The sequence below is a fragment of the Phyllosticta citribraziliensis genome, assembly GCF_038025025.1.
Source record: "Phyllosticta citribraziliensis strain CPC 17464 chromosome Unknown J3D65scaffold_2, whole genome shotgun sequence".
NCBI lineage: Eukaryota > Fungi > Ascomycota > Dothideomycetes > Botryosphaeriales > Phyllostictaceae > Phyllosticta > Phyllosticta citribraziliensis.
In genome coordinates this window covers 2,295,316-2,308,185 of record NW_027117339.1, presented here as the reverse complement: position 1 = coordinate 2,308,185, position 12,870 = coordinate 2,295,316, and the positions used below count along the sequence as shown (strand labels likewise).

Here is a 12,870-nt window from a genome sequence, read left to right as displayed (position 1 = left end):
CGGGAAAATCGCGAACCCACCGGGTGATGTAAGAGGACTAGCGTGCTCTCGGCACCGGCGCCCGCTGCTGACCTCGCCGCTTGGCCTCCGCCTGGCTAGAACTTCACAACCCAAACTCCGCCATCCACGACTCACCCGTCGACCAACTACTGCTCTTAAATGTCGGCGGCCTAAATAGCTCACGGCACGAAGCGCTCTCCGGATCATCATTGTCTCCATCCGCCAAGATGTCCGACGGTACGTCGCTGATGCGCCATCCTATCCCGTTGCGCATTACTGACAAGCTGGCAGCCGACTTCGAAACGATCAAGCGTCTGCAGCAGGAGCGCAACGCAGCAGCTGCAGGGAAGAAAGGTTCAAAGACTTTCGACCCGGCTAACCAGAGGACTGACAACTCGACGAAGGCTTCGCTGACGGAAGCGCTCGACACCGATCTCTACGAACGCAATGGATCCGACAAGTATGACGGCTATCTCACATCCATCCCAGCCCACGATGACGAGATGGATGAAGACCAGGACCAGGGCCACAGGCTCGTCGGGCAATACACGGCCACCAGGTCACAGATGGACGAATTCGCCCATGGCGGGGCCGAGGAGGATGATATCCTGATGGACAAGGAGAAGCAGGCCCAGATTGCCTCGCGCGAGACCGACTACCAGAAGCGGCGGTTCGATCGTGGCGACGGCAACGATGGCCTGACGTACAAGGAAATCATGCAAAAGCGCCAAATCGAGGAAGAGGAAGAGCGCGTACGGAAACTCATCGCAGACAAGCAAGCCAACGGAGAAGAAAACGGGACCCCGGAGCACCAACCTACCCTGAAGGATGCAACCGAGAATGGCGAATCGAGCTCCGCAGCAGCTGCCAGCCGTAAGCGCAAGAAGCGCTGGGACGTCTCGAGCGAGCAGCCTGTGGCCGAGGAGACGAATGGTGTCAACGGTGCTGCCCAGGCTGACGGTGCCGCGGCGAAGCGCTCAAGATGGGACGAGACTCCTATGCCTGGGCAAGATGACGGACCAAAGCGCAGATCTCGTTGGGATCAAGCACCTGCTCTGGGAGCTGCTACTCCTGTTGCAACTGCTGGCATGGCGACGCCCATGCACCCGTCACAGACCCCCACCGTCTCGTATGCTTTTGGCATGGACATGAGTGGTCGCAATGCCCCTCTGTCCGATGAAGACCTCGACGCTATGCTCCCCGGAGAAAAGGACGGTTACGCCATCGTTCCATACCCACCTGGCTATCAACCACTGGTCCGCGTTGCCCCCAAAAAGGTTGCAGCTACTCCTGCGCCCTCAAACAGTCTGGCAGGGGGCTTCATGATGCAAGAGCCCGAAAGCGCCAAGGCACTCGGCAAGCAACTGCCAAACGAAATCCCTGGTGTCGGTGAATTGCAATTCTTCAAGGAGCAGGACATGGCATACTTCGGCAAGCTCATGGACGGCCAGGACGAGGATGAGCTGAGCATGGAGGAAATGAAGGAGCGCAAGATTATGCGGTTGTTGCTCAAGGTCAAGAACGGTACTCCGCCAATGCGCAAGACGGCCCTTCGTCAGCTCACCGACAACGCGCGCAGCTTCGGTGCTGGGCCGCTGTTCAACCAGATCCTTCCCCTGCTCATGGAACGGACACTCGAGGACCAGGAGCGCCACTTGTTGGTCAAGGTCATTGATCGCATCCTTTACAAGCTGGACGACATGGTTCGACCATACGTGCACAAGATTTTGGTCGTCATTGAACCTCTCCTCATTGACCAAGACTACTATGCTCGTGTTGAGGGTCGCGAAATCATTTCCAACCTCGCCAAGGCTGCTGGTCTCGCCCACATGATTAGCACGATGAGACCGGATATTGACCACCCTGACGAGTACGTCAGAAACACAACCGCCAGAGCCTTTGCTGTGGTCGCCTCTGCTCTAGGTATCCCCGCACTTCTTCCATTCCTTCGCGCTGTCTGTCGCAGCAAGAAGTCGTGGCAGGCTCGTCACACTGGTGTTAAGATTGTTCAGCAGATTCCCATTCTCATGGGTTGCGCCATCTTGCCGCACCTCAAGGGCTTGGTGGATTGCATTGGAGACAACTTGAACGATGAACAGGTCAAGGTCCGTACGGTCACCGCTCTGGCCATAGCTGCCCTTGCTGAAGCCGCAAACCCCTACGGTATCGAAAGCTTTGACGATATCCTGAATCCGCTGTGGACTGGCGCTCGCAAGCAACGTGGCAAGGGTCTTGCCGGTTTCCTGAAAGCCGTTGGGTACATTATCCCCCTCATGGACGAGGAGTACGCCAACTACTACACGAGCCAAATCATGGAGATTTTGCTGCGCGAGTTTTCCTCGCCGGACGAGGAGATGAAAAAGGTCGTCCTCAAGGTGGTTTCGCAGTGCGCAAAGACGGAGGGTGTCACTGCAGGTTACCTAAAGGAACATGTGTTGAACGACTTTTTCAAGAGCTTCTGGGTGCGCCGCATGGCCCTTGACAAGAGAAATTACCGCCAAGTGGTCGAGACGACCGTCGACCTCGGTCAAAAAGTTGGTGTTAGCGAGATTGTGGAGAGAATCGTCAACAACCTTAAAGACGAGAGCGAACCGTACCGTAAGATGACAGTCGAGACTCTGGAGAAGGTCATTGCCAGCTTGGGCGCCGCCGATATTGGCGAAAGGTTGGAGGAGCGTCTTGTTGACGGTATCCTCCACTCCTTCCAGGAGCAGAGCATCGAGGATATTGTCATGCTCAACGGTTTCGGCACCGTGGTCAACGCTCTTGGCCAGCGTTGCAAACCATATCTCCCGCAGATTGTCAGTACGATCCTCTGGCGGTTGAATAACAAGTCGGCAACTGTGCGCCAACAAGCAGCCGATTTGGTGTCCCGCATTGCTCTCGTTATGAAGCAGTGTGGTGAGGATGCACTCATGGGCAAGCTGGGCACAGTTCTCTACGAATACCTCGGTGAAGAGTACCCCGAAGTGCTCGGTTCTATCCTTGGTGCTCTGAGGTCGATTGTTACTGTCGTGGGTATCCATCAGATGCAGCCGCCCATCAAGGACCTCCTCCCGCGATTGACGCCTATTCTGCGTAACCGTCACGAAAAGGTCCAGGAGAACACCATTGACCTCGTCGGTCGGATTGCTGATCGTGGCCCCGAAAGTGTCAACGCACGCGAGTGGATGAGAATCTGCTTCGAACTGCTTGACATGCTCAAGGCTCACAAGAAGGGCATTCGTCGTGCTGCCAACAACACTTTCGGTTTTATCGCCAAGGCAATTGGTCCGCAGGACGTCCTCGCCACTCTTCTCAACAACCTCCGCGTGCAAGAACGTCAGTCTCGTGTCTGTACGGCCGTCGCCATCGGCATCGTCGCCGAGACGTGTGCCCCCTTCACTGTCCTTCCCGCACTCATGAACGAATACCGCGTACCCGAGCTTAACGTACAAAACGGCGTGCTCAAATCGCTCTCCTTCCTCTTCGAATACATCGGCGAAATGGCCAAGGACTACGTCTACGCCGTGACGCCGCTGCTCGAGGACGCCCTCATCGACCGCGACCAAGTACACCGACAGACGGCGGCATCGGTCGTCAAGCACGTCGCGCTCGGCGTCGTGGGGTTGGGCTGCGAAGATGCCATGGTGCACTTGCTCAACCTCCTCCTCCCCAACATCTTCGAGACGAGCCCCCACGTCATTGACCGCATCATCGAGGCCATCGAGGCCATTCGCGTCGCGGTCGGCATGGGTACCGTCATGAACTACGTCTGGTCCGGCCTGTTCCACCCCGCCAGAAAGGTCCGCGTCCCCTATTGGCGCATTTACAACGACGCGTACGTCCATGCTGCTGACGCCATGGTGCCGTACTTCCCTGACCTTGGTGATCCCGAGACGGAGAGGCATGAGTTGATGATTGTGCTTTGAGCAGCTTCTGGTTGCTTGCTTGGTTGCTGCGCAATGACGGATAGGGGAGGCCGCGGGAAAGGGTTTCACATCCTCGATGCTTTACCCCTTACACATATACTTCGTTTATGGATTTGGATGGCGAATCGGCGCGCGATTTTCTCAATAGCGTAGGGCGGACAGGCGGGGGTGATAGGTGTTGGTGTTTGGGCGCTTCAGTTTCTCTCCTTTCGTCAAACACACATTTTTCTGGGCGATTGCTTTCGTTCGTCTTGTGTATTCTTTCCATCTCCAACGGGGTCGTGAGTGCGTACGTGGTTAAGCGGGCAGGTGCGTGGCGTGGTGGACACCAAACAGAGAGCGTGACTCTCGTTTTCCTCGTTCGTTGGTCGGGGGACCGTATGTATGAATGGAAGGAACGGAGTGCGACGGAGGGTCAGCACATGGTCAGACATCTTCACACATCATCTTTCCAAAAAGCAACGGAGCGGCGGGTCTATTGTTTAATGTTGTCTTCTTGTTGATTGAAATTCGCGCTGTCTCAACTGTCGTTTTGCAAAAGCTGTCTTGTTGCGACTGTTTCGTGTATAAGGAGAGTAGACGGGTTGACAGACCAGACCGATAAACGAATGGTCTTTTTGTATTACTCGTGCTTTGGTCGTCCGATCCTGTACCGGTGCCGGAGCTAATGTTGATGACGCTTGAAACCGCCAGCAAAGACACAGGCGGGAGAGGCCCGACTGTCCTCCAAAGCCTTGCTCGTCTACGTCCTGAGGCATGACAGCCTTCCCCCCCTCCCCCCCATCCAAGCCTCCTGTTCGTCATCAAGACGACGAAAAATCTGGTCCCTTGACATTATCTTGATATGCGCAATCGACGAGAGACTGGCAGACCAGGACTTGACGGAGACATGACGCGTGAATTATGAAAGGGCGAACAGGTCTTCTCGGAGTTTCCACTACCAATGCGTTCGCGCGTGGGCAACTGACAGGAAGGCAGTAGGATTAAATTAGGTATATAAGATGTTGCAACTACTACCCCACTATACAGCACACCATATAAACGTTTATGGATCGGTTGCGTAGTGGAAACGCATGTCGTGGTTAAACATCACATCCACGGCAAGTCCTAGGTTCAAGTCCTGGTCGTTCTGGATGGAGTGCTTTTGTCCTTTTTCCTTTTGCCCCTTGTTTTACTAGCTGGTGGTGTTGGGTGGTAGCGGGGGGTCCTGTTGTTCCGTGGTTGTGGTGAGGAAGGGGTGGCGCGACAGGGGCGAGTGGATGGTGGGAAGATCTTTGTGGACTTGCTGAAGTACTGATGGGCCGCATTCCCTAATGGCGTTGCGCTGCAGCATCAAGGCGTCACTAGACGGGAAGAAAGAAGCAAAGACAGGACAGCGGTCCACCGAGCGGCCCGCCGGAGCAATTTCCCATTAAGTACACTTCCATCCAACGAAGCAGAAAGTATTCGTTGATTGGATGGAGTTGGTTCCAGACTCAAGGACGAATGTCCACGCCTGTTGTCGGGGACTGATGCCGTAGGGAAGAAAGGAAAGGATTTTATACCACGGGACAGCTGCTTACAGTCGGGTCTGCCTGCCTGATTGCGTCACTTTCCCATGCACTTTCCATTTGCATGTCCCGCTGACTGCAAAAGCTCACGAGACCAGTGCGGACATGTAATGCTGAGTCAAAGTGACTGTCGTGCTCCCCCTGAAGCGACTCGTCTGCCGACATAAAGGGCGTCCCTCTCCTCATATCATCCAGCAAGTCGAACTGAAATGGTTACATCCCGATGCTGGAGAGAAAGCCCGACGGTTGACTTTGGGAACTGTAAGCAGGCGAATCACAGGCGAAAGAATCTTTTTCTCTGCCGGCCAAAAGTCCGCTGTAATTCTGACCCACCGAGGCTTCTTCCTCGTCATCACGAAGCGAAAATGGAGATCTTGCTCCACTGTTCGTTTGGTGCTGTTGGTCATTGCTACGGGAAACTGAGAGAGATAATCAAGTCTGGAGTCGGCAGAGGGGCAGGAGACAGACGTCTGGAGGTTGCCTACACTGCTATTATAATCGGCGCCAATTGCACTTTTGGTGCTTTGTCATCCTCGAAGCACATTTCGATGGACATACGTGCTTCTTGGCCTAGCCACGAGATTACGAGGAAAGCGGTATTCCCCACAAAAAGCTTTGCGAGACCTTGGCTTCTATCAGTAGTACAAATAGAAGAGATCACTCGAGGCTGATCCCCTCATACTGGAGCGGGTTTGTGGAGCTTAGATCGATAGTATCTAGAAGACGCTTCTGGCCCTCTGTCTACCTCCCCCGAGCTCTCCTCCGCGCGAAAATTCGACCTTCAGCGTTGTCGCTTGATGCTCGTTGCCAGCACGAGTCGATGCTAAGTAGCACAAAACCGCCCCTGTATCTCGAGACTTGAACTTATGAAGGAACGATGAGGCAGCGCGACATGACGGAGTAGGAAATTTGTGGCAAGGTCAACGCTTGTTTGTGACTGTTCCTGAGAAAGACAGACTTGATAAATCGAATTCAAGCCCCCCGGGCCTTGCGAGAAGCTAAGCTTGGAGCTAGAACTAGACTCTGAACTGTTGGACGAATCGACCGTGTGATCATGCGCAAAAGACCAAGCGATTCCAGCTGGTACCGTAAGAGCGCACTCTAAGACCATTCAAAGGAGACAGGCTCAAAAGCCCCGACGCTGTCCATGCACCCCCTCCCCATCTTGCCTGCCGTGATTCGTTCCGGACATGAACCCCTCCAGACTCCGCCTCGTCGAAAACTCCAATGTCTCTTCCGCCATAGAAAGTGCCGCTCTAGTCAAGTCAGGCGGACCGGCCTGCTGCGCTGGATGCAGTCGTACAAGAAATGAGAGATTTTCCCTCGGTGGTATTAGTGGGATGGTGGACGTGGTCCAAAGGGGAGAGAAAAGCTCATGAAAACTTCCACCGGTTGCCGCAGTTGGTGCACTCGCAGAAGGTCGTCATAGGTTCATCAGCAGACCGAGTTTGCGCCTGGCTGTAGGAAACCTTCTTTTGACCGCACTTTCCGCAAGTCAAACTTGTACTGATGCTCTTCTCTGCGCGCGCAACCATGGCTTTGTTCAAGTTTTCTTTCTCCAGGCGCTCCGCCTCGGCGCGCTTCTCGTCAGACATCAATTCCTCGCTTGTCATGACCACAAATTTTGCCGGAGGAATCTCGCCAGACAGGACGCGGCGGCGTAAGCCTGGATTCGACTTGTTCTTGAGGTTGAGGTAGAGGCTGCGCATGCGGTCCTTGTAAGCGGCGGAGGTCTCGGGCTGGTACTTGTTGAAGGCGGCAAGTTCGACGTCGCGTGCTACCGAGAGGACGACAGCAGGCACTATCAAGTGAATCAGGTCAGTTTCGTAACTTTCAGCGACGCGCGCGTTTCGCAAGACGTACTTTCTTCGGACATGAGTGCCAAGCCATCGTACATGAGCTTCAAGCAGTTGTCGCGTGTCGCATTTCCGGTGACTTGGTAGTCCACGCCGTCGGCCTTGACACTGCGCTTCTCAGGCGGGACGGTGTGCTTGGGCTTGGGCTTCGCTGCAGGGGCGGGTGAAGCCGTTGCCGGTGAAGATGCGCCATTGACCTGCTTTGGCGTGGCACCGCCTCCAGCCTTCTTCACATCGCCGCGCCACTTTGACACGAGCTCACTCGCCTTCCTCGCAACTGCAGGATCCTTGTGTGTCTTGAGCTTATTGACCGTGATGCCGATTTTGGTTGAGCGCAAGATGTCCTCGGTCGCTTGTACGCCGTCGCGCAAATCGTCCAAGAGCTTGATAAAAGACGAGCTCGGTTCACCGCCGGCGGAAGCTTTCAAGATGGCGTCGCCGTGTTCCCGGACGTCCTTGGCGTTCATGACCATCTTGCCGATTGGTGCTGTCAGAATGTAGCGGTGAGGTTGTCGGATGAAGAAGCGGCACACGTTGGGCGCGACCAGAAGTTTAGACAAAGTACGTTGGTTGTTCCCGGAGATGAGGCAACTTCCGTCGCGGGGAACGCGCGCTAGCGAAGGCGGTCAGCGCCGCCGTCGCGCAGCTCAACAACACCGCGTCACAACCTGGGTACATCATCAACCCATCGCCATTGTGCTCCCACGTCTTCCATTCGAACAACTCTTCGCCTGCCCATCCCACCATCTCAGATCGTGTGCCATGGCTGAGAATGCACCGCCGGCCGACCCTGCCGCCAATGCCAACTCTGAAGCCACACGAGGCCTGCCGTACTACGAAAAGCTCCGAAAAGACTTGCGAGATGCCTTACAAAAGAAACGGCTGCTGGATAATGCGGTGGTGGGTGCGATATGAAACAATTGTCTTGCTGCTGCTGATGCGCTGAATCCAGAACAATCTCGAAGAAACCATATACCGCGCGGAGACGAACTACCTCGAGGAGACTGCTGCTGGCAATATAGTCAGAGGGTTCGACAACTACATCAAAGGTTCGACGGCATCAACGGCCGGTAGTATTGGAGGTGCAAACACAACACGGAGAAAGGCCGCGATCAATGATCAGGATCGAATATTCAGTCGAAGCTCGCATAGCTTTATGATGAATGTAAGTTGGAGGCCAGCGTTGATGAACAATTTGGCTGTGATAGCTGGGCTCGATTCCAGCTCTGCCGATCTTTGAGACGAGCTGGTGCCAATGATTTGTACAGCAGGAATCCCCCGCGGGATCGGCGCAAACCACGCCTTCACACGCGCCTACGCCGACGTCCTCATTCCCCAGCGCCCGCGAAAGCAATCATCCCACTCCCGGTAGCACGACGAGCAAAGCCCCGAACAACAAGAAACGCACATCCAAAGACGAAGATGATGATGGAAAACCTACCAAACGAGGAAAAATAACATATGGTAGAGACTAGAGATTCTGGTTGCATATGGCGTTTGGTTAGAGGGCTGCTCGAAAACCAGCTCACGATTAGGATGCCATTGACAGGCGTTGAACATTGGGAAAAGGTGTTGAAAGGAATGGCGGGAATCGGATCTGATTTGATACCCCGGAACAACACACGACCAGTTGACTACTTTGCAAAACACGGCATGGTGCTCCACACCCACATCCTTTCCAGACCAATGCGCCATGAGCATGAGTGCAAGCCTGACCGGTGAGAGCGGCGGTGAGGCAGCGCAGCGGAGGATATTTCGGAAAACGAGTCATTCCCACGATGCTGGGTCTACCTTGATAACTAAAGGCGATAACAAATAGGGGACTTGGTATGACGAAATGCTCTCGAGAAGCGCAGACATTGTCGAAGGGCAACAAGACGCATGGCCTCACGATGGGGAGACCGCCACGAGGTCCGTCTGCAAAGAGCAATCCGGGTCGTTGGACGAGACATTTTGGAGACCTAATCTCGCAGTTGGGACATGAGCCATCTGAGACAACTCCACAGGAAAGAGGCACAGCCCCTGGGGCACATGACGGGTATGGGGGGGGGGAATGGGCGGGCCCCCTTTTTGGGACGAGCATCAAGCATCCAAGCTCGACTTCGGCAACCGTTTTGGGCAATCACTTGGACCGACAGAGGAAATGGGATCCACCCAGCGATATTTGGCGTTCCTGACGATCGCCTCGTGGCCGACATTGCCAAGTGGGATTGCAGATCTGGGGTGGGAGGGAGGGAGGACTCCCAAACCGTCGCCGTACCCCTGCCACAGCTCTCGCCTCCTCGTCGGTTACGTTTTGGCTTTAGGGGCACCCTGACCCTACCTGACCCGGGCACGCGCTCGAGTTTCGGGGCAGCTGCCAGGGAAAGGCGGACGAGCTTCTCGGGCAAGCTGCCGAGTTCGCACCGTGCGAACAGTGCTGTTCAACACGAGAAATGATGCAAGCCACATGCACCACGGGGAGGCCCGCAGGCAGAGGAGCGTTTGATTATTCCAGAGGATAGCGCGGGTGCATGGACGGGCGGGGCGGAGGCACAGAGGGAGGGAGGGAGGGAGACAGCGGTCTTGGTGTCGCCGCCGACTTGAGCCGAGCTCTGCTTCCTTTCGGTTGGCGTGTCACTGTCCACTCTATTATCACCACTCACCCACGAACGACCTGACCCTTTCTTCACCCCCAGCCGACAATGACACCGAACTGGCCTGACCCGGCCGAGTGGTTCAGATGATGCATCCCTCAGGGTAGCCGACGCAAACCTGTCACAGCAAAGCTTGACGGCTCGCGACGAGTAAAGATGCAGCCGGGACACGTGCGCTACTATTCCGCCGTCACTCCGTCCCTGATCCTCGGGCCGACCAACAAGTCCTCCCTCCAACTGTTGCCAGCAAGACTGTCCGCCGGGAGCGAGTTGGTCTGTCCGCTTCTTTGCCACCTCTCCCACTTCCAAGTTCCAAACGTGCCTCGCGCGGACACCGCAGGCCTGGGAACCGAATCGCGGCCAGCAAACACATCGACGCAAGAGGTGGACTCCGTCAGAGAACGCCAGGGCGCCGCCGTTCTGGCCGTGGCGAGCTAAACGCTGCTGCAGCGGAAGCCTCGTCTGCAGACCAGCCATTCATCAAGCGATTCGGCTCGGCTGACGCGTACAATCATGGCGGTAGGGTAGGGTTGCGGTCGGCTTGGCTTGGCTCGCTCGCTCGAGCCAACCGCTCGACCTTCCCTCTACGTCCGTCATCGTCTGCCCTTCTCACTCACAGTCCTCACATGCCGCGCCAAGCCGCACGCCAGCTGGCCAACACATCTCCAGCACCGTCGACGGAGCGATTGGGTGGTGGTGGCTTTGCGGCTTCCCAGAATGCTGCAGCACGACATGTAGCGCTTGTAGTTGAAGGATGGGGGCAAAGGCTTCCGTCGGTGTTGTTGCCCTGGTGAGCTCCTTAGTCTAGTTCTCCAAAGACCAAAGATCTCTCTAAAGATTTGTCTTCTTTTATTTCAAGTTGACAACGCCACAGCGTGGTTGAGCACTGCTCATGGATCAAAAAGAGACAAATTCTATTTCTGCAACGCTCCCGACAAAGATGAATGGTGAAAAATGTCTCGCACCAAGCCCTCCAAGGTTGATTGATTGGATGCTATATCGATATATTGAACGGCATATTGCAACGACCACCACATGTGCTTCAACGAAAGAAGGAGGCACACAGGCAGCAGCAAACAAGCCCCATCCCAGCTGAGAAGTAATCATGTTGCAACTCTACTACACGTTCTCCCCACCAGACGCCGCGTCCCTTGTGCAATCTTCTTGCTTTCCCCCACACTCCCTCCGCACTCCCTCCACACTCTCGGTCTGCGATGCTAGCAATTGCAGGTTAGCAAGCAGGCAGGCGATCATCTGCCCATCACTACGGAGACTCCGCTATCCAACTTTCCCAGCTGCCGCCGTCGCGGCTCTAATCAGAACCAGCCTATGCAGCCAAAATAAATTCCCCTGTCCATCTCATCCCGTCCGCCGCCCATCCTTCCCCCGCCCATCATCCCTACCCGCCTTACATCACTCCCGCCAAACATGCTTTCCTTCCGCCGCCTCGCCTCTGCGCCTGTACACGCGCCCGCCCGCCCGCGTGCACGATCCTCATCTTCATTTTCATCCGTCTCCATCTATCTCTATCCCTATTCACAGCAGACAATGTACCTTGGCCGACGCATGTGGCTGGCTCTCTTGATCGGGCGCGCGCGACCGACGGAAATATCGACTGCGTTACCTGCCCTCACGGTTCTGCGACGGGCGTTTCGCCATGTCGCTCAGCTCCGCTCAGCTCGGCTGCTCTGCGTTTCGCATCGTCCGCCACGCAGACAAGCGAGCTTCTCTCCGCGGGGAGACGGCCTTCGCGCGTTGCATCGTATCGCATCGCATCGCGTCGTTGCTCTCTTTTACGCTGCGGTGCCGGCGGGCAGCTGGGCACGGGCACACGTAGTGTCGCGAGTAGACATGCCTTCATGGATGTTGAGAAGACCGTCAGCCATGACATGACGTACGCATCATCGTGAAAGAGGACAACAAGCACGAAGAAAACGGCCGAGACGAATGTCAGAAATCTTGAACTGAACCACTTATAAGGTCTCTCAGGGGTCATGGTGGCTGACGGCGGGCGTCGTCGTCGTCGTTGCCGCCAAAAGATCAAATGAAGCAAAGGAAAAACAACCAACGAACAGGCTTGGTGTACCTAGCGATGATGTGGGCGCGCGGCACAGCGGGAGAGCAGCGGCGGCGACCTGCGCCAGTCAAGAGGAGCCAAGCGCAACGGGGACCGGGGCTGCAGGTTAATGGGGGATGAAGGAAGGCACAAAAAAAAAAAAAAAAGTCTCATCGCCCGCACGAGCGACGGGCAGTAGAATAAAGCAAAGCCAGCGGTCAACCCTGTCGGGCGGCGGTAGTGCGAGCGGCGGCACAGGCTGCGTGAGGGGATGGCGGCGAGGAAGAGAGGGTGTCCCAGCCATTCGAATGCAAGCCATCCAGGCCCATCTGCCGGCGCGGCGTGAAGCAGGAGGAGGGAGGGTAGGGAAGGGAAGGGAAAGGTCAGTTAGGTAAGTGCAGTACTGTAGGCAGGCGGGCGCCCACAGGCAGCATGCATGTACGTATGCGGAGTGAAAGTATGCCCTGAAGGAGGAGGGTAGTTACGGTTCCAGGTGGTGTGGGAGAAGATGCGTCTTCCCTGACTGCGGTGTGTGTGTGTGCTGCACGCTCCACACCCGCAGGACAACAACGACATCAGCGTGCAGCTGGCCGACAGGAGACATCCCCGCGACGTCGACAGCCGCTTCATCATCACCCGCCGCGCTCGCCCCTCGGTACCTTGTCCTCCAATGAGCATGTTCCTTTTTTAGGCTTGCCTCTCTCATCTATGCTCTTTTTCGGCTGTGGCGCTGTTGTTGTCGTTGCTATTGTCGTTCGCGTGCGGGGCGGAGTGCGCGCTGGCTGTTGTCGTCGTCTTTTGATTTGCCGGCTTGTTCATTCGCCGGCGACTAGACTTCGAGCATATTCGTCGTTGCCAGTA

General features: G+C 55.9%; 4 protein-coding genes and 1 non-coding gene across 5 annotated transcripts; 3 read left to right on the top strand and 2 right to left on the bottom strand.

Moving 5' to 3' along the window:
• Positions 1–227: 227 nt before the first annotated feature.
• J3D65DRAFT_665095 (armadillo-type protein) lies at positions 228–3,911 on the top strand (the record flags this gene model as incomplete). Its single annotated transcript, XM_066802813.1, has 2 exons — positions 228–237; positions 292–3,911. The coding sequence occupies 2 exons, from the start codon at positions 228–230 to the stop codon at positions 3,909–3,911; spliced, it is 3,630 nt and encodes a 1,209-aa protein (XP_066659053.1).
• Positions 3,912–4,960: 1,049 nt separating this feature from the next.
• J3D65DRAFT_t24 lies at positions 4,961–5,043 on the top strand. The gene has a single exon. It is a non-coding gene; the product is annotated as a tRNA-Asn (tRNA).
• A 1,791-nt stretch (positions 5,044–6,834) lies between these two features.
• On the bottom strand, positions 6,835–7,790 carry J3D65DRAFT_644379 (transcription factor S-II, central domain-containing protein; the record flags this gene model as incomplete). Its single annotated transcript, XM_066802148.1, has 2 exons — positions 6,835–7,262; positions 7,325–7,790. The coding sequence occupies 2 exons, from the start codon at positions 7,788–7,790 to the stop codon at positions 6,835–6,837; spliced, it is 894 nt and encodes a 297-aa protein (XP_066659052.1).
• A 289-nt stretch (positions 7,791–8,079) lies between these two features.
• J3D65DRAFT_665093 (histone acetyltransferase subunit NuA4-domain-containing protein) lies at positions 8,080–8,792 on the top strand (the record flags this gene model as incomplete). The annotated part of the gene is made up of 3 exons (XM_066802812.1): positions 8,080–8,217; positions 8,270–8,482; positions 8,586–8,792. 3 exons carry the CDS (start codon positions 8,080–8,082, stop codon positions 8,790–8,792), a joined length of 558 nt encoding a protein of 185 aa, XP_066659051.1.
• A 778-nt stretch (positions 8,793–9,570) lies between these two features.
• J3D65DRAFT_227827 (uncharacterized protein) lies at positions 9,571–10,902 on the bottom strand. Its single transcript, XM_066794647.1, has one exon. The coding sequence runs from the start codon at positions 10,428–10,430 to the stop codon at positions 9,741–9,743; it is 690 nt and encodes a 229-aa protein (XP_066659050.1). The 5' UTR covers positions 10,431–10,902; the 3' UTR covers positions 9,571–9,740.
• Positions 10,903–12,870: the final 1,968 nt, after the last annotated feature.

What these genes read in the sequence shown, in the direction of transcription:
- J3D65DRAFT_227827 (XM_066794647.1), bottom strand. Translation starts at nt 10,430, where the DNA reads ATGGCTGGTCTGCAGACGAGGCTTCCGCTGCAGCAGCGTTTAGCTCGC.